Source organism: Conger conger, chromosome 6 (genome assembly GCF_963514075.1).
Source record: "Conger conger chromosome 6, fConCon1.1, whole genome shotgun sequence".
In the NCBI taxonomy this organism is placed as follows: domain Eukaryota; kingdom Metazoa; phylum Chordata; class Actinopteri; order Anguilliformes; family Congridae; genus Conger; species Conger conger.
Window position 1 is genome coordinate 53,777,307 of NC_083765.1, and position 21,614 is coordinate 53,798,920.

The following is a 21,614-nucleotide window of genomic DNA, read 5'->3' on the forward strand; positions in this document are numbered from 1 at the left end:
GTACTCCAGTTTCCTCCCACAGTCCAAAGACATGCAGGTTAGGCCGATTTGAGAGTCTAAATTGCCCGTAGGTATGAGTGTGTGAGTGAATGGTGTGTGTGCGCCCTGCGATGGACTGGCGACCTGTCCAGGGTGTATTCCTGCCTTTTGCCCAATGTATGCTGGGATAGGCTCCAGCCCCCTGCGACCCTGGATAAGCGGGTTAGGATAATGTATGTATGTATGTATGTACTAAATCTGAAATTGTTTTCCTTCCTCTTTGACCTTCTTTTGCCTCTTTCCCTTCCCATGATGCCTTTGTGCATGCAGATTCTACTGGGACCTGACCATGCTACTGCTGATGGTGGGCAACTTGATCATCATCCCCGTGGGCATCACTTTCTTTAAGGACGAGCACACGCCGCCCTGGATCGTCTTCAACGTGGTGTCGGACACCTTCTTCCTCATCGACCTGGTGCTCAACTTCCGCACGGGCATCGTGAAGGAGGACAACACCGAGATCATCCTGGACCCCCAGCAGATCAAGATCAAGTACCTGCGCAGCTGGTTCGTGGTGGACTTTGTCTCCTCCATTCCCGTCGACTACATCTTCCTCATCGTGGAGACGCGCATCGACTCGGACTTCTACAAGACGGCCCGCGCGCTCCGGATCGTCCGCTTCACCAAAATCCTCAGCCTTCTCCGTCTGCTCCGCCTCTCCCGGCTCATCCGCTACATCCACCAATGGGAGGAGGTAGGCGGCACGGCGCATTGTATGCTTACTTACTGTATCCGTACCCAATCAGGAGGAGGCCTAATGACCTCGCAGTTGCAGTTGACCGTTGCTTGCCCACATGCTGTGTGGATCGAGTAGTTGGAAAACTACAAAATAGGAGGTCCTCACACACAAAAATATGTGCTGAATTATGGACCAATTGGGCAAGCTCAACTCGCCATCTTGACAGCATCTCAGCAGGAAATTAAAAACACCCCGCCCAACTCACCCTACCTTCCCACCAGTGAATCCAAGAGTTGCCACAGAATTAAGAACTACAAAGTCATGAATAATAGCCCAGTCTAGTTTGAGCTGTTTTTTTTCAACAGGGTTCATATGGCAAGAGAGAACTGAACTCTCTGCTGGAGGTCTCATGCTCACAAAGCCTGAGACCCACAAGCTGGTGACTTGAAAATAGTATAGTTTTCCTTTTTTAAATGAATTATTTAGTGAATTTATTCCTGAGAGCTTTCATGGGGAATTGGCCCTATGAGTGTGAGGTTGTGGGTCTCCTCTCACAGCTCAGTCCACTTTAAGTGCACCAGTCAAACTCAGCTCTGTTTGTAGTGGCCATGGGTGGGGAAGATATTAAAACATGAGAAGGCCTTCATTCCGTATAGCGGCCATTTCATTGGACACAGATATGGACTTGAAATCTATTTCCGATCTCTTTACCAGTATAATCAGCTGCGTTACCACTTAAAAAGGGGCTGAGATCACAAGACAAACTATAATTCCGATAACAATAACAATTTTCATGCATTTACTTCCACATTCCTTTGGTAATCCAGTGCAAGTTATATATTTGCTCTCCCGGGCAGGACTCTCACACTTCCATTTTATATTTTCAGTGTGCTAATTTGGGCATGACAATGTGTTTGGGAAAATGACAGATAATTAGATAAATAGCAGTGCAGAGTTTTTTCACACAGGCTGGCAATTAACTTTTTGTTTATGGAGCAGGTCATTTAGTTCATTTAGGAAACTAAATGAATCGAGAGCTGACAAAATGATATTCTCCTGCCCCATAATAAATTTGGTTTAGTGGGTTTAGAAAGTCTTTCTATGAATCAATTTCAATCAATTTTTTTGTATAATGCCTTTAACAAAGGGGCTTTGTCACAAAGCAGCTTTACAGAGAAAGCGGTCCCCAAGAGTACGCCTAGGGCAACAGGGGCAAGGAAAAACAAGCTCATGTTTATTCATTCAAGGGCTCAGGCCTAATAATATTTTTGCTTTTAACCCTCCTATTATGTTAAGAGTTAATGACCACTTTTATGTTTGTGGTCAAATTTAAGCCTACTAGCCTTTTATCCATAAATATGAAAAAGCATTGAGAAAACAACTCATTTTAGAGCCTGAGGTACAGGAAGTGAAAGTTTGGCACCTGTATGCGAGTGCCACCAGAATCATCCATAAAGAAATCTGAGATAAAAATAAAAATGCTTGTATATTTTCCAACATTTCATACAGTTACTGAGGGTCAAAATAAGCCCATACAACACAAGAAACAAAGCATTATGTTTATTGCATTTTTACTAATTAATCCCACAAAAATAAAAAATAAAAAATAAATCATACAGTATCAAGATGAAAAAAGATGAACTGATCAAACACTGAATGGGGTCAAATTGACCCCAAAAATAATATGAGGGTTCATATTGCAACAATGCTTCTCTATGCCTTCTATCATAAAATATACTTACAATTTTCCTCATCTCCTCCCTATACTGTGGGCGAGTTTTATTAATCTGTCAAGCACCTTCTGGCACTGCCCTGTGCTACAGGATTCACTACATTTCCAAACACACTGATAGTCTCTGTCACTTCGGCCCAACAGCATCCTCAGTGATCCTGAACAGATTCCTTGGCCCTGGAAAAAGCCAGGCCTGCCTTCGTGCTAAGACTAGCAGCGTATCAGGAGTGAACTTTGTCTAATGTTCCACCCCAGCAACCTACCAGCATGGCACTCATAACTGTCTGGCAATGTACAAAAAAGATTTTCAATATGATTACTGAGATAAACTCAAAATTTTGAACATGTGAATAATACTGGACTTTATTTAAGCATTATGGAACAAGAACCCGTGGTATATCGTGAATATTGGCACAGCTAGCAGGGTGGTTAGGCACGATGGGAAGGAAAGTTCCATAACACTTTTATATAACGGTTACCACATTCATCTTTCAAAATTTCACAAAAGAAAGACAAGACAAACTTTAGATTCATGTATTTTTAATGGAACTGTGTTTTCTGATAAATGTATTCATCCACTGAACAGTAGTTTATTGGTTGCTAAGCAACGGTACAAACGTTAGCTAATAGCAATAATGTATCCCCACTGCACAAACGTTAGCTAAGCAATGCTATTGCAATAATGTATCCCCACTGCATTAACGTTAACTAGCTAGCTTGCTACATTACACCTGATGAGACTTACACACAAATCATTTGTCTTTGTTGTAGATGTTTATGTGGACACTGCCAGATAATGTGCACCTATTGAAATAACTCATAGTGTCATTATGAGTCATCATTTGCTTCGCTGGGGTTTCGTGGTCTTGCTGCTATTTTGATCCAAGGATGTTGCCCTTGTTGTATTTTTTATTTATTTTGGTCCTATTCCTTTCCAAATCCCCAAGAAGGTTAAAGACACTTTAAAATCGCAAATTTTGTTTTACTTTGGTAGGCTACTTGTGGCAAGATGATGATAACGTTAAGTTATGTTCATTTCGGTTACAAAGTAGATAATAGTGATCTACAAACGCGGAGTGATATTAATAGAAAACCTGGGGGCTGACCTGAAGATGGTTGTTGAGGCTTAAGAATGTGAAGGATCTTGCAAGGATCTGCATAGAGGAATGGTCCAAAATCCCTCCAAACGTGTTCCTTACCCTCATCAAGCATTGCAGAGAGACTACATGCTGTTATTCTTGAAAGAGGTGGAGGCACCAAGTATTAACCCAGAGGTGCCAATAATTATGGCCAATAATTTGCTTTTTTAATTATTATTAAATGAATGTTTGATGTGGTTGGTTCCATTTAAACAGTATTGATAAAGTCCAAAATGTTCAATATTTTGAGTTTATTTCAGTAATCCTATTGTTTATTTTTTGAAGTATTTTCTCTGCATTGCGAGTCAGGGGTGCCAATAATTACTGATCCCACTCTATTATTATTATTATTATTATTATTAGTTATTAGGCTAGATTTTCTTTACTTCTGCTGCTGTCGCCCATCCACTTTGAGGTTTGATGTTTTTTTGGGGTTTTTTGCCCACAGAACTGCCACATACTGGATGTTTGTCTTAAAAATAGAGCTGTCTTGTATTCAAACAAATTCAATCATTTCAAATACACTGAGCACTGTAGATTAAAACGAACTTAATTTAAATGCCTCCTCGATTATTGTTTAATTATTAATGCTCGGGCTTTAACTGATGCCCTGTGAATAGAAAGAAACCATTCTAACTCTATTAAATAGCTGACTCGATTACATTCAAGAGCAAATTATGAAGGGAACTCGATTCAGAAGCATTTCAGTTCGATAAATCATTCGCCATTTGGTGTTTTAAATATAATAATAAAAATAAAAGAAAACGTCTTGGGTTTAAAAAGTGTCATTTGTCCTTTCGCTCTTAAAAAACCTGCTGGAATGAACAATTTGCGGACAAGTACAGACTATCCTGACGCATGTTCCTGGTTGTTTTTCACTTTTATATCCCGTGGGCAGATAGTGCTTTTTCTTAGAAAGGCAGAACCAAAAGGCTTTACAGAACCTTTGACTCATCATTGTGAGATTATAGAGATTGCCTCAAAGAAAAATTCCCAGAAGAAGAGCTTCTTCTTTTTTTGACTTTGATCAATGGCATTCACATTTTGTATGAAAGTGTGTGTGTATATATGTGTATGTGTGTGTGTGTGACTTTGGACGCTTGTGTTTTTTCACTGCAAGAGAACTCATGTGCAAGAGGGCCTCACGTTTATGCACCTTAGCTAACAGGGTCACAGGTGAGGCTCTGTATATTTCATCCCACTTGCAGTCAATTTCCACGGGCTGTTTCTGTGATCCTCTCCCCAGGACTGCTAGGGAATATGCACACTGGTAGAGAGCATGTAAATGTCTGCATTTGATGCTTCTCATTCACCCATTCACACACACTCACACACCAACAGCAATTGGGGGTTAGGTGTCTTTCTCAGGGACACTTCAACACACCCAGGGCGGGATGGAACGGGCAACCCTCCGACTGCCAGACGACTGCTCTTACCACCTGAGCTAATGTCGCCCCTAAGACCGGGGACAGAAGCAAAACAAGTAGGCGTGGGATGGCGAAGACGTATAGACAGCCAATGTCGCCCATTTAATGCCAAGCTATGAAGTGTTGTAATTTCTTGTCTCAACCTCGAGGTGTGGAAACAGAATGTCGCTCCATCCCGAAGTTGCATGGCAGGAGCCCTGGTGCAATTGTCAGATACGCCCTGGAGGCCGCCATTCCGGCTCCCTTTTAATGGGCCCGGTAGTGGAGTCGCACCTCCGCACCCACTAGACACCTCCTGCCCGTCAGTATTAAGGATCCTCCCCTGGAGCCCTTGTCAAAAAGCCTGCTGCCATTTTGTGTGCGCGATACGTGAAAGCGTGGCGCTGTGCTGCAGATTCTCCAGTCTGTGCCCTCGCGGCGAGATGTGACCCCCTCTTCCTGCGACGTGAGGAGTCATTTTCCTCTGCTGGAATCTGTCCGCTCCCCCGTAACCCTGCTGCTAATACAGCCAAAGTCAGCTCAGCCGTTCTAAAAACAAAATGCCTAGTTAATGAGGGCAAACTTTTTATATGCCTTATCCCGGCCATTCAAGATAGGCCAGCATACTTTTACGACAGACAATGTTCATCTAAAGTAGCGCAGACCACATTCCAGGGCTCGGAGCAGGGATAACGTTGGCAGAGATAATGACATTTTAAGTGGTCTGCGCGTATCTATCGTTGCGGTTTGGCTGCCTGGCCATCTCCAGCCTATGACAGCCGGGTTTCACTCACTCTCGCGTTGTACTTTGAGAAAAATAAAACACTGGTTGAGGATATCCTTCTCATTCAGCTCGTCTCATTCGACAGACAAAAGAGTAACTTGAATCGAATTAACAGAATAGAATGGAAGAGAATAGAATTTTAATTAGCTCAAGTGAATTCGCTAATTGCTAATCTTCCAGATACGTACAATGCCTACCTTCCCACAAAGCATTCGAGGTAGGCATACACATCTTAAAGCATTTCTTCTTTGAGCAGCCACCCCCTCCCCCCACCAAAGCCGTATCATGTCAATCCTTTATATCCAATATTTAATATGTGGAAATATGTAAATAGTGTTTCACTACTTCAGGAGGAGCATCAGATGAAGAATTGTTTTTGTTGCGGCAGACAATTTTACTCCTGGTTTTGATCTCTTGAGTCAAAAGCTATGGAGAAAAAACACCTGTGTTTGTTTATTGAGCTGAGCAGACGAGTCCATCTTTATTTAATATTGACACCTGGGATTGTTAAGATTTATGGCCTTTGTGTCCCAGCTGGATGAATGCTGGCCTGGAGCAGAAACATGCTACAAATCCAGAATCCCGGCGCTCATTGGCAAATCAGCGGCTAGGCTAGCAGCCTTGGGGCCAGGACTAGAGTGCCTTCATGTTCATTATATAAATCTTCAAAATGACATACATAAAAAATACAGATAAAATAATAGGTCTTTATTTTGCGGCCAACTGCATAAGCCAAGCACTGCTCTTTTGGAGAAAATGAGGAAGAAAAGGTTTAATGGGGTATTTTTGAAAGCATAGTAAAGCTTGCCAGCATCAGAGACAGCTCTTCAAGACCGTAAATACGCCTTTGAGATATTCATGCTCACAGCATGTCTTCTCAAAGAGTATTCCAGCACCATTCTATATATATATATATATATATATATATATATATATATATATATATATATATATATATATGTATATTCTGTGTTTTATTAGAACAGTGACTTTTCCATATTATCCAGTGGTACTGAGAGGCTTTAACCGTTAACCTGGCCAGAGAAAGGCAAGGTTGCTTAAAGAGGCTCACTTTTGCTGTATTAGGGCAGGACATTTGGTGTATAACACTAATAAAAAATAACTAGTGTGAAAACCCAAGTCCAAAAAGAACATCTAAACACCAAACATGTAAAGCATGCACATGTGAACTATAAATATAATCTCACATAAGATGAGAGTGGGTAACCTATGCTATTTACTTAAGTCACATACACTCAGTGAGCACTTTATTAGGTATTTGTTAGACTTATTGGTCTTATGCTGCTATAGCCTATCCACTTAAGTTTGACGCATTGTGTGTCCAGAGATGCTCTTCTGCGTACCACTGTTGTAATGTGGGGTTATTTGCGTTACTGTCATCTTCCTGTCAGCTTTGACCTGTCTGGCCCTTCTCCTCTGACCTCTCTCATTAACAATGCTTTTCAGAACTGCTGCTCACTGGATGTTTTTTTGGTTTTCACACCATTCTCTGCAAACTCTGTGGTGCATGAAAATCCCAGGAGTTGAGCAGTTTCTGAGAGACTCAAAGCACCCCGTCTGTCAGTTTCAGTGTCACCCTGTCAGGAGGATCCGAACGGACTTCACCAGTGCCCTCACAAGTGCTCTCAGCTATTCGCATTGTGTGCGGAAATGAAAGCACATGGATGCAAAGCTTGTTTTTATTCCATTTATTCATATTTTATTTTGATTTAGCGTGGCAAAATAATTTTAATAAGTATTATTCACGTCATATAAAAACACAACTGGATTCAACAGTAAAATGGGTGATGTTTAATTTGGGTAATCCTGATGAATTAATTCTTAATTCCATAAAACACAAATCAAAGTTTGCTATGAATTGGGCATACAAGTCATAGCTTAGATCTTTTTTTGCGATGGCTGACCTCTCTTTATATCACATTGATTGCTTTATTAGAGGATTTGGTGCATGGCGTAGTCTACTTCAGAGAGAGCGCATTTTCAAAGATTTCTTTGCTGAGGCTCACGAGTCGGTTCTGACCATAGACCGTATAAAAATGGTTCTGACTGCCCAGACACATCCTTCTGAGTTTCTGCAACACACTGGATCCAGAACTCATAAGCTCCACATGCTGTTCCTGTACAATTCCAGAACATATTCAGGTGCTTTCCATCCTCAGCTTCTTGGGGACTGGCACAGAACAATAAAAACATATCGCTGTCGCCCTCCTGGGTAATTCCAGATGGCAACTTTGCCTCCAGTTTAATGTCAAACCATTTTTGTTTTACCTGTTCTATAGCTTGTGGAACTCGAGCCAGAGTTTAAAACAGCAGCAATATCTTCCCAGGCTTTAGTCTTCCCCGACCCTGACCCGTTTACCCCCATTTTACTCTGCACTGTGTGTACAGCATCTACAATGCCGCATCACATTTTACACCATTTGTTTTTATTCCAGTACTTATGTGGCGCATACATAGCCGATATAAAAAAAGCTGTGTCGACACGTGTTTAATAAATGCGGAATTTGCCAGTAGGCTACAGTCTACCCCAGCATTGGTTGCATTGCTTGATGCTTGAAATGCAACCCAGTTAAACATCCTACCAGTGATCACTGTTTTTACATTGATGCAGTGCAGTAAGGTAGCACTGTTGTGGTCACACATGGCAGTAACCAGATTTATTAAATGATAATTTTAGCATCATATTAACTTAAATGTTGCAGTTGTTTTAAATGTAAAGGCAGCAAATATAATGCCTGGCAGCCACCCTCTGCTGCAGTAATGAAATCAGCATGTTCAACAGCCTCACCCTTAAGGCGACTCAGAGGACAATCTCATTGACCTCATCCGTCAGTATTTGTCATTTACGTAGATAACAGTTGGGGTTTACAGTGTGCGGCTGTCAGTTGGCTGAGAAAGACCAGCTCTCCATCATGCCTAATGCGCTACCCGCTGTAGGGGAGATTGAGGTCTGTTGACATGGTGTTCATTGCTAGCCAATGTTTTTTGCCCGATCAGAAACAAGCTAGTAAACATGCTGTAAATCACCCTCCACCCCATACACGTCCTCTTTTTTAAGGGACCAGTTTGGTGTCAAATTCGTGCTCAGAAAACATTGTGTAACAATCGACCCCGTGTCACAACAGACCCCATTCTCCCATGCAGAGCATGTGTCTTTGTGCATACGCAGCGAGGGAGCCCTTCCTGGCATGCAGAGACCGTAGCACAGGTTTACATTTGTACGGGTGGGATTCTCCAGGACTGGAGTTTCTCCACGTCACTGTAAAGTGCTCTAACATCATGAGATGAAAAGCACTACGTAAATGCAATCTTTTAATATTATTATTATTATTATTTTATTTAACTCTATTCTATTATTATTATGATTGTTATTGTTATTATTATTATTACAGAATTTGGTGTTCCATAAACTTGCCAGTGGAAAAAACAATTTAACAATTAATTTCTGTGAGCATGCAAGCATCTTCCTCGTGTCCTGATCAGCAGTTTCTTGATTTACTTTATTATTAATATAAATGTCACTATAATGCACCATGGAGAGCCAAACCATATTTGTACCAATAGTTTAGCCTTAATTGAAACACTGCTGGCATTAAAACTGGTTATTTTATTCCTTCCATTCAGAATGCATAGTAAGTGTCTTCAGGGACTGGAGGATACTCATTATGCTCCTCCTGCTTGTAGGCATAGCAATCCTGGAAATGCAAGTAATTGTCCTCTATTTTACCTCCTTCCTTAAAAATGCACTAAGGAAGTGATTGAGCTCACCTGGCTAATCAGAAACAGCTGAGAAGGTAACTGTCCAATTATTTTTGGTCCTCTAAAATGGACCATGTATAAAAATGGATGTAATGCCAACATAGGTCACCTGGTGTGGATGTAAATTACATCAAATGAAAGGTGACACTCTGCACTTCAACGTCATTTTCACTGATTTATTTCAAATCCAATGTGCTGGAGTACAGAGCAAAGTTAGCATAAATTGCACCACTGTCCAAATATTTACAGACCTCACTGTATATACAGTAGATAACGGGTTGTGTGTAGAAGATGGTTTGTTGGGGGGCAGCGGGTTTGGTAGATGATGTTAGAGGGATGTTGTGTTAAGTCATTTCTCCTAATCTGAGTGGAAAGCAGAGCTGTCTGACTGCACTCACTGATGTCTCGGTCCCGGTTGGGGAAAAAAGAAGATCTAAAACAGTCTAGCAGTCATAACATGTTCCTTGTCACAAAGTCTTGAGAAAATTATAAAAGCCATCAACCATTATAGAGGACTCGACTATGTATAGTATACTAAAGGCATAGCAGCCGTGCTGGTGTATAAAATCATTATGCCACAGGAGTGACCATACTGGACCCGATGGACAAGATGCCGGTGGGAGATTTGTCCAGCGTGACTGTCCGTTGCTGAGCCCAGCGGGAAAAAGGCTAAAGAGAGCGTCTCTCTCTTCCGTAAGCTCTTAAGCGTCATGTTTTAAATAGCACTGAGTGCCTTTTAATAAGGAGCAGCCTTGTTAACGGCGTACACCGTAACCCTCGATGGGATTAAGTGGCTTTAAATCGCAGAGGCCATTAGAAGTCCTGGGGCTTCCCGAGAGCATATTTATCGGCGGATTAGCAAACATCCCCAAGTATGCCAGCGCTTTGCAGGGAAAGTGGTCGTCCTTACCATCTTTTAATATCATTCATTTTTCTAAGTGGTTCATTAGAGTGATTCACCGCTGTTTCGTCTTTTTCGTTGGCAGCGCGTTATTCCCACACCGCTACCCCTGGGGTCACCTTCGGAAAACAGACTCGCTGCTGAAAAGCGCTTATACGATAGGCTGTGTTATTATTACTTTATGGCGGCTTGCAAACGATGCGTCTTGGAAAGGTGACTGAAAACATGCTTTACCTGCCCTGCCGTTTGGCAACTAGACGTCCAAAAACATTTGTGGCGATTTAAGTGTAAATGGTAAATGGTTGGCATTTATATAGCACCTTTAAGTGCTGTACAATTGATGCTTCTCATCCGCCCATTCATACACACGCTCACACACATACCAACAGTGATTGGCTGCCATGCTAGGCACCAACCAGCTCGTCAGGAGCATTTGGGGCTTAGGTGTCTTGCTCAGGGACACTTCGAAACACCCAGGCAAAAGCAAACATATATTCATAACTTGTTAACTTGTGCTGACCGTTGTTGTGTTCTCTCTGGCGCTCGCAGATCTTCCACATGACCTACGACCTGGCCAGTGCGATGGTGCGCATCGTGAACCTCATCGGCATGATGCTGCTGCTGTGTCACTGGGACGGCTGCCTGCAGTTTCTGGTGCCCATGCTGCAAGACTTTCCTGCCGACTGCTGGGTTTCCAAAAACAAGATGGTGGTGAGTGTGCTTTCCTATAGCAGCAATCCTTCCGCCTCCAATGTGCTCTCCGTCTCTGTTTTCCATTGCGTGGTGCGAGTAAGAGGCAATATGCTGAGTAATGGATGGCAAGTTAATATTTGCAGATGCTCATAATAGTGTTTGAAACGTTTTTGTTTCATATTGTTTATGTTTATTTTTATTTGGCTTGTTTTTCTTTTGTCATTTTCTTTTTGATATTTGTGCTTTTTAAAGTGTGGATAAGTGTATATGTCCTGTCCCAACATTAGTTAAATGAAGGGAATTGTTCAAATGCAGAAACTCAAATTACAACTGCAATGTGTGGGAGGCAACATTTGATCTTCCTCCTCCCGTGTGTCTGATCATCTTTCTCCTTTGGGTTTATAACAGTTTGTTTGACTTATTTCACTGTTTTGTGTAATGGTCTGTTAGGTTGTAGTGTGTGCTCTGAAGCATGACTCAGATACTGTACAGAGAGATGGTGACTTTTCAGGGGTGTAATGCAATTTCCCAGACAACAATATTGGCAATGCTTTCAGGTCAAAGCAAAGGCTTATCTGCCAGGGGAAGTACCGCACAGTGCTCTTTCGTGTTCTTGTGTGTGCACAAACATAATCTGATATGAACATGTGAACATTATGAAACAGCCCTCAACATTATTTTTGCATGATCTAAACCAAGCACAATTTAGTTTTGAGGACTGAGACAAAATGTCCATGACCTAAGAGATCAGATCCTGAAGTTCAATGAGCCTGCCATGCACCATGGCTCAGCATGTTAGAAATTACCACAGCCAGAGATCACTGTTCATTATGGGGATTTGTGGTGAAGCTCACGGCATCAAAGAGGATTAATCCAAGACCTGTGAATATTCCAGTCCCAAAATAACAAAAAACAATCACATCATATTCAGATTACACCTGTGAAGACACAAATGATTAATAAAAAAGGGAATGGATTTTGTAAAACACAGTTTTTGGGACCTGTGTGTTTATGACAAGATCACACTTGATTAATGCACCATGGAGAACCAAACCATATACATAGATGAAGGGAAAGCCTTTGCAGAAACAGTCCATCTTAAACTGAAATGTTAAATTGAAACTGGTTTCTGTTCCATTATCAGCAAGTATTACCATTGTCTGTGATTGTACACAATTTCTCTTGTCAATTAATCATCTAAATTATTATGTTAATAGAATAAGATCTATCGTTAAGATCTATCGTTCGTCCATTTTACATCATGCAATAGATACATATTACTTATGTCTTTCACATTTTACTCTTTTGAAAATGAAATACAGTGAGGCATTTGAATGTGTCATTGTATGACAATGTTGATATTGATTCATTGAGTGAGTTACCACAGTAATCCAAATAGGAATCCATTTATCCACAGAGTACACTAGAAATCACCGAAATGTCACATATTTTGTGAATTGGATTGGATGATCTATATTTTACTTTCTGAAAAAGGCATATTAACCCCTTTTTTCAACTTGAAATTTGATGACACATTTTGTGATGAGTGACAGGTTGTTTCTCCATGGAAAATAGGTTTAAAATTCAATTAAGCAGCTTTATTTTAGGGGTTTAGTGAAGGTGGGTCATTTTGACCTTCAGGACAGGGGGAGTATACAGAATGTTAAGACTACACAAGGCTTAACCTTCAAATAGTCACTCAACTTGCTGTGTTTTCACATGAGGAAGGAAACAAGGATTTTGTTCACCCAACGGCAAATGGAATGTGCATTTATATAACCTGTGTACCTTTCTTAAAGGCACCTTTCTTGGGGCTGCTTTCTTTCCCGGACGCTCTGCTCATTTTTACTGTCAGACACAGGCCCTGGCGTTAGCGGACCTTTCCACTGCTTTCCAGTCTGCTGAAGCAGGGCACTGTCACCACACGTCTCTCCGTATCTCTCTCCTCCAGAATGACACTTGGGGCCAGCAGTACTCCTACGCCCTGTTCAAAGCCATGAGCCACATGCTGTGCATCGGCTACGGAATGTATCCTCCCGTGGGAATGACCGACGTGTGGCTGACCATCCTCAGCATGATCGTGGGGGCCACCTGCTACGCCATGTTCGTGGGGCACGCCACCGCGCTCATACAGTCCCTCGACTCCTCCCGGCGTCAGTACCAGGAGAAGGTGAGTGGGGGCGGTAGTTTTCTTCAGTAGTTTTCGTCAGTAGTTCAGTAGTTTTCACGTGTTTTTAATTGGGAAGCAGTTGTAAACCTCTCCCTTGACTATAATATTTCCTTTCCATTTTGGAGAGGGCTGAACAGATAGCCTTTCGAGCTGCATTTCTTGTTGAGGACTGCACTACTTGGGCGGCTGAGTCCAGGGAGACTGTAGGCACTTAATCAATAAGAGGAGTAAAATGATGCACTCCCTCCCTGGAGAAGGCTATGGGCAATTATGCACATCCCTGCTGGGCTGCTGGCTGCAGTCAGGTGGTGGATCCAGAAAGAAAACCCACACATACTTAGGCTCCAGTTTTGTCACTGGAGCGAAAGTCATTATTCAGGGTTTTATCATTGTTTTTATTTGGACAGATGACTCATGCATCTATGGGGGTCCTTAGGATATAGTATTTGAATAAAAACAATCTCTGCTTCTGAAGCGTAGGCAAGTGTGCAAATGTGACATTTTGGCTCTGCAATTTTATTTTTGTTTGGGGGGGAGGGGGGGTCTGTGTTTATTCTTTTGTAGGATTTCATTTCAAAATCCAAAATGCCTCAATTCGTATTCAGGCTAAGTCAGTTCCCTAGGGCAGGCGACATTTCAACTCAATTCGGAGTAAAAAAAATACAAGACGGTCCATTTTAAAGAGTGGTGTTTACATGGTTGCGTTAGTCACGTGGTAGGATTACCATGCACGTGGCGGGATTAACCGTCTTTTATCTTCCGTGGCTAACCAGCCCGTGTCACTGGGTCTGATGACAGGAAGTGTCTAACGTCGCTTTTAAACGAATGACCCTTTGAGCCTCTGAGGGCACGAGCTTCCGGCCTCTCAGATGCAGTGATTGGTCGCACAGCTCTTTGCAAACGGTCATCTGGAACATCTCTCTCTCACGCTCGCCAGCCATTACATTTCCTGTCTTGTGATCTACACTCACTGAGCAGTTTGTTTGGTAGACCTGTACACCAGCTTGTTAATGCAAGTATTTAATCAGTCAATTGTGTGGCAGCAACTAAAGGCATAAAAGCATGCAGACATGGTCTAGAGCAGGGGTCGGCAACCCTGGTCCTGGAGAGCCGCAGGGTGTGCTGGCTTTCGTTGTTACTTGGCATTAATTGATCAATGAAAGCCGTTGATTGCACAGTTAACTCACCTCACCTGGTTTCTTAGGTCTGAATTGGTCGCTTATTTTAAGGTGGAGACGAAAGCCAGTACACCCTGCGGCTCTCCAGGACCAGGGTTGCCGACCCCTGGTCTAGAGCTTGTCAGAATGGGGAAGAAATGTGATCTAAGTCACTTTTACCTTGGAATGATTGTTGGTGCCAGACAGGGTGGTTTGAGTATCTCAGAAACTGCTGATCTCCTGGGATTTTCATGCACAACTGTCTCTAGAGTTTGCAGAGAATGGTCTGGAGAACAAAAAACATCCAGTGAGCAGCAGTTCTGGAGACAAAAACGTGTTGTGAATGAGAGAGGTCAGGTGAGAAGGGCCAGACTGGTCAAAGCTGACAGGAAGGTGACAATGACAACACAAATAACCATAAAAAATAAGTCTATTAAATACCTAGGAAGTGTTTATTCCCCTTGCACAGCAGTTGTCTGTCAAAAAGATAGATCATTTTAATGGCGGCACAGATGACTTTAAGAGGGAAAGTGATCAGTATGCTAGTCACCTAGACTGGCAAAGTCCCTGAACAGTCCCAGGCCCTGTACGTTTGTTTAGTGTGAAGTGTCATGTGCGATAGCCTGGCAGGAGTTTTTGGATTTGATTATGGACACACAAGAGTGTCTGCCTCCCCCATTTCAGATTTCCTAAATTTCAATTGTGCGTGTAAATATTCCTTTTCCGCCCACTGTGCGGAGGCCCTGGCAGGAGCCCAACAGGCCCCCTCGCTCCTCTCCCTGGTGCCCCGGTGCCCCGGGTGGGCCTGGCGCCAGTGTTACTGAGCTGTGCTGCTCGGATTCCTCAAAGCCGTTCAGTGCATAGAACCCCCTGAAGCGGGAGAGACGTCCCTGTGAGCACCTGCCAGTGGAGCGTTGGAAAGAGGGAGGGCCGCTTAGGAACGGGGTTTTGGCAGACGCTCTCGCCCTCGCACCCCGCCCTGCGTGTGCGCGGAAAAGCCGCCCGACGTTGAAGAGGTACCGTAAGGTGAGCCGCCGTCCTCGTCCTTCAAACCAGCCAAGGGTAAACAAGAGCTCAGGAACCTACCGGCAAGTCTGGGCCTCGGTGGCAGCGCCTGTGAAGGGGGGGAAAAAAGCAAACGGAGCCAGCGAACGAACGCAAGACGAATGTCATTACCGCTGCGCCGCGGCCTTAAAAGGGGGGGAACAGACAGCCGAGGTGGCGTCTGGTGCCCCGGTTTCGCGGAGACGCGGGCCGGTAACGTCAGAGCACCAGCTGTTCATCCTCTCCCCGGATCAGAGAACGGAGAGGGCCGGGGCCCTTGGACCTCTCCTGTGCGCGTCTCTCTGTCCGTGGCCCAGCGACGCTAATCAAAATGCTAATGTTTTCTCTGTGAGACCGTGGCAGAGGCAGCACTGTAAATTGCAATTAATATTTGAAGAGAGCATTTTTTTTTTTTTACGTCTGTGTGTATGTGCGTACGCGGGGGAATTAGGCACGTTCGCAGGGCTCCCACCCCCTGTGTCGCTGCGAATTAGCCCTGAATCCCGCTCCGTCTTGGACCCGCATTGTCCGTGCTCCCCTTTTGATCGGGGGTTGACCTATTTACAACCAGAACTGAGCCAAATACGTAATTGCTATGGATTCTACTTTTCTGCACTCGATTGATCTTGCCTGGAGCAATTGAGCCAACCAGGAGGACCAGAAGGTGGGATTTGCATTTTTTGAGAATATTGTTCCAATACACCAGACAAACTCATACTAGAAAGGTATTTGAATCCAAAACAATTATGTACTTGATCCAGGTCTGTTTACAATATAAGGATTCCTGCTGCCTTCCGTCACTGTACTGCCAGCAATAGTTTGCTCCGTGCCAGGGTTGCTTAAGACATATGCTCATTGTAAAAGTGTTGCAGTCCTTAGAATCCTGTCTTTGCTTTCCGATAGCAAGTTAATGACATAATGCTCATTGGCTCCATCACCTCCTGATTTTCCACTGACCTTTTGACCCTGTCCTGTTGTCCAGAGGCTCCTGCATGTCAGACAGTCGTATCTGTCTCTCTCTCTCTCTCTCTCTCTCTCTCTTTCTCTCTTTCAGTACCTACGATGCACAGAGAGAGCACAACCCATGGGCTTCTGCATGTCCACTGGACTTAAGCTAACAGCTATAACTTAACACAACGCCCCCCACCCGCACTCACAGCACCCCTGCGTCTCCCCCCCCCCCAAACGTTTGACACTGAAATTATGTCCCTGGCCCAACCACACACAGAGCATCACCAGACACTGGAACCCCTGAATCCACTCAAGTTTTGGTCCAAACTTTGTGCTATAATATAAGTCAAATTTTCCTTTCTCGGTGAGTTAATTTTTATGATTGAACTTGCCAAACGGTGTAATGAAGCGTATAATTCTGGGCTGAGAACATTAGGCCTTGCTATTCAGGTAACAAATGAGGAGGGCAGTTATTGAGATGTGGGGAAGATTATTTTCCCTCTTTTATCATCAATTCTCAGAGATATCCCTCGGAAAGGAAGGGAGACTTCGCTAATGTGCGTTCCACAGCTGGGCTTTTATTTTGGCACTGAGCTCTTTCGTCTTATCTTTGAAACTGACTGGATCTTGGTCTCGGAAGACAGAGTTAAACTGCGACAAACCCAGACCTCATTCATCCTCTGTGTCCCAACCCCCGTTTGTTTTAATGAGACTTGGGATTTCACGTTCATTAGCAGGGGTCGTGCTTTAGCCGGAGTGCGCTGTGTTGAGTAGATTAAAGATTCACAAGTGAGGTGCAATGAAAACATTTGTGAAAATTAATTTTTATCATTTCAATTCCTCCTAGATGGAATTGAGAAAGTAAATCTGTTTAAAAAGGGGGTTCAAAAATCTATGCCAAACCAGAATTCATTTTTATTTATTTATTTTTTACAAAGGCAACAGGAAAGCGCCTGTCAGAAAGCCTTGGTATGATCTGTACTGAAAGGAGAATTCAGTCATAATGAGACCCTGTCCCAGTGAATCAAACAAGCGGCTGTAAATGAGCTCTTAAATTGAGACAGTAACAGGGTTAACTGTTGCACAAGCAATTTTCTAAATCCTATAGAGTGGATTAAATTACGAGACTTCACATGGTATTTGGAACGTAATGTAATTTCTTGATTAAATTTAATTTCACTGTGGGTTTTTAAATGTTAAAAGGGACAAGAAAATATGATAAATCCATTTTTAAATCAATCATTCCTGTTTTGCATTTAAACTGAAGTTAACTTGTTTTTAATTTGTTTTTCAGTTTGTTTTTGGAAGTGTTCTTTTTTACTTTAAATAGCCTATGGTCACTTGTTGAAAAAGATCACAGCAGTGTCAATACATTTCGGTCTATATGATGCACACATCGCTATTGCCATGCATTCATGGGCTGTTTATACACATGTTTAGTAATAGTAAACATGAGAAAAAACACTTTATAGAATTAACCATTATTATTGAATAGAATGAGTTAATATGCTATTTACTTTCTTTGAAATGTGTGCCATTTCATTTTTAGCTGTGGCACACAGGGGTTTTCATTTTTGCAAACACAAATAAAATAGGTAGCTAACATTAACATTACATTATTGGCATTTGGCAGATGCTCTTATCCTCCAGCGCGTTCAGGACAGATTTTGCACGCGGGGGCAAACGAAACCATTCGCAACTTTGAGAGTGAAGGAGAGAGGCCTCAGTTAGAGAGCTTCCAGGTTTGTTTGTATTTAGTTAACTTTTTTGATTCAGTTTCTCTACCAATTTATTCAGCCAATATTAATTTAGTCCACTTACTTAGACATTTAAAATTGCAGGCATAAACAGACATTCAATTTCCAGGCCTTTTGCCCCCCCCCCCCCCCCTTCCGTTGGGGCCCCAGTAATCAGTTCCGCTTTCCTCCACACTACGACGGCACTCGGTGCAAGGCTGGCAGACACCTCTCAGTTTCCCTGTGGAATCGGCCGTCTCTTCTCAGGCTTGTTGTGACCCATGTCACACAGAGAAAATTGCATCTCCGAGATCGGAGGATCCGAGCGTGTGCAATCCCCCCCCCGGCCCCCACCGGCGCTCCACGTGGCTGCCCACACAGCGCGCCCTGGTTGGGTGTGACTGTAATATCGCACCTGCCCCAAACTTAGGAAGTGAAGTGTGAATTCTGCCGGGGAACTCTGCGCTCTCTGTGCAGCTGATAGCACCAGCCAGTTATCGGCTGGAGTTTTCTTTCATGGTGTCGTCGTCCAGTTCGAAATAAGGATTACTGCCTTGGGAGAGCAGTCAGCTTCAATCTATCATCTATGCCTCAAATTTGTAATCTTTGCTGATATTAGTTTTATTAATTGTTCGTCGTGATTTTGCATAATATTAAATGGTAAGGGCCTTGTAAAGGTTCTGTATAAGAATCGGTCGGCCAGCTCAATAAGTGAAGGGTTCAACTGTGGTACTGCACACATCATAACTATCGTTCGCACAACTAATGCTATCATCATCCCCGGAAAAACTGAACGCTATGTGTGTACCAGTCATTGTGCCCAACAATGTACTGAGCAAATATTGCTGTAGGTATTGCAGTATGTTTCCACCTGCTGCACTCACTAATTTGCTGAATGAACCCTTGAAAGAAGAAATTTGTTCCACCCATGCTGGTAACTTGCTGTCAGCTCTGTGGGGGGATTTGTGATTTCCCCATCTAAAAGCCAGTGAAAAGCCCCCAATGGAAATGTCGGTGCCACCCAAACAGCTAATTCCCCTTAGACTCATACCAGTGCCCCAAAAGGCCTGCCACATTTGCCATACCCTGCTATCAAGAACTCGTCCCCCATACTGACTCTCCTAATTGCACAAATCTGCATTGCGGCTTGGCAGAACAGTGACAATGTGCCACTTCAATGCCTTGGGATGCGGCCTCTTGCAAAACTACTGGACCGCAGGTTTTAACCTTCCTATTACGTTTGGGGTCAATTTGACCCCATTTAATGTTTGACATCTCTTCAAAACCAGTTCACCCTTTTTTACATTGATATGTTTTTTCTAAAGTAAAAATGCAAAAACATGATGCTATGCTAGTCCTGTACTCGGCATACCAATGTGTTGTGCAGGGTTATTTTGACCCTCCATAACTGTATAAAATGTAAGAAAATACACAACCTTTTTTTTTCTCAGATTTCTTTGTGAATGATTCTGCTGGCACTTTCCAAAACAGGTGGCAAACTTTCACTTACTGTTTCTTAGGCTGTAAAATAAGATGTTTCTCACATTTTTTTCATTTGGGAGTCAAGAAATCGACATACTACATGTCACCATTTTTCTATTCCAATATTTTTGTGTTTATTTCAACTGTTGGGCTCAATTTGACCCCAAACAAAAAGACCGGTCATAAAATAATAGGAGGGTGAAATCATTTCCATAAACAATTCCGTGTTTGCAATTCACATTTGCAACAGTCTCCTGTCCTCTGTTGTTTTCCTTTACGGCTGTTCCCTGAAATGTTATGTCTGCTTTTGTGAGCATTTGCTATTCGAACGTAAGCATCGCTCCTTAATGAAAAACAGGGAACCCCAGAGAGAGCTCAATCATAAGCAGCAGGCTGTGGCAAGTAGCCTTCCAAACGGTATTAGCAGCAAATGGCGTCGGTGTTCCACAGTCCCTCTGCACTAAATCTCTAATTAACACTTAGCAATTAAGCGCAGGTCCTCCAGGAATGACTTAACGGGAGCCTGAGAGACGCTGTTCTCGGAGTCTCTTTGTTCTGTTCCTCCCAATCATACTTTTTTTTTTTTTTCCCGTGAATGAAATCATTTTCCTGCCCTTTGCTTTACATTTATTAAAATTCTCTGGCATTAAAATCAAACTGACGCTACCGTGAGACAGGAGGGGAGGCCGAAAGGCCAAATTCTATCTATTGGGACAAGGACATTATTGCAGACAACTTGAGCTGCCTCTAGCTCTGTTCCAGCTCTTCTCATTAGCTTTGGCTGGGATTTTGTCATTAATCTGAAGGGTGTTAGCGACTGTTGTTCTGCACTAAAGCGCACGTCAGTGCGGCTGAATCTGTTAACATATTAATAGCTCCTCTAGCCTGTCGAAAGCAGTCTCTTTCAGTCAATGCGTGAGACCGGCTAAACACATTTGCAGTGGTCTCGGTCTTTCCTCATTTCTGATTACCTGGAAAGGATCTTCCGATGTTTCTGAAGTTGTACATGAGTAATTGTGATACTAAAGAACATTGATGTGTGCACTTGCTCTATTGGCCTCCTGTTTATCCAAAGCCATGGCTGTTTTGGTAGTTCCTGGTCACACTCACACCCCAAAAGCCCCAAATGATCATTTGATTGGTCTTAGATAAACTGTATTGATTGACGTGACTAGTGTATTTTTGTGCATGGAATATTTTTGCTCATCACATGTTACACCCATTCGGTGGGAAAATGTGTATTTTGACAGCAAGGTTAATTAATTTCAGATTCAGCACTGGTCTGCTGGTCTGTCCTCCAGGTCTGCATACACTATAGCCTAGCTGTTGTCACTGGTCTTGGTCTGTGGCTATGCCCAACTACATGTGAATATTCAGTGTTTTGAGTTGTTTTCACAAATTGCCAAAATCTTGCACTCATGAATCGTAGTTTGTAGAGTCACATTTTTGTGACAGGTTCCCATGTCTGATGTGGCCACCAAACACATTTTTCATGTATGCTAATTTCTCAGTCTCAGTCTCAGTGCTGTCTGTATGTATTTGGACAGCACTACAATTTATTTTCCTCTGTTCTGTTCCATTCTGTTGTGTTCTGTTCTTTTGATTTGAAATGAAACAACGAATATGAGGTTAACGTGCAGACTGTTGCAATCAGAATAAAAATTGTACCAGTGTCCAAATACATACGAGCTGCACTGTATGCATACATATGCATACATGCATGCATACTGGGTCTCGTGGAGGGGCATACAATGGGTCTCTCAGGTAAATCCATTGTAAACAGCTATATTTGCTCAGTAAGAGCAGTGGTGTGCTTTGTAGCTGTGTGAAACACGTTCCATTTTCCTGGGACATAAGCCACTTGCAATAAAGATCTTCACATAGATCCAGGATGGCAACTATTCAGATACAAGAACTGCAC

General features: G+C 42.8%; 1 protein-coding gene across 1 annotated transcript in view; it reads left to right on the plus strand.

Annotated features, from left to right (window-relative positions):
• Window positions 1-21,614, plus strand: part of hcn4 (hyperpolarization activated cyclic nucleotide-gated potassium channel 4) — a 68,339-nt gene that overhangs the window by 27,008 nt on the left and 19,717 nt on the right. Inside the window, exons 2-4 of the mRNA XM_061246974.1 lie at window positions 310-733; window positions 11,010-11,171; window positions 13,105-13,323. Coding sequence (XP_061102958.1) covers window positions 310-733; window positions 11,010-11,171; window positions 13,105-13,323 — 805 coding nt within the window. The remainder of the gene's footprint in view (window positions 1-309; window positions 734-11,009; window positions 11,172-13,104; window positions 13,324-21,614) is intronic.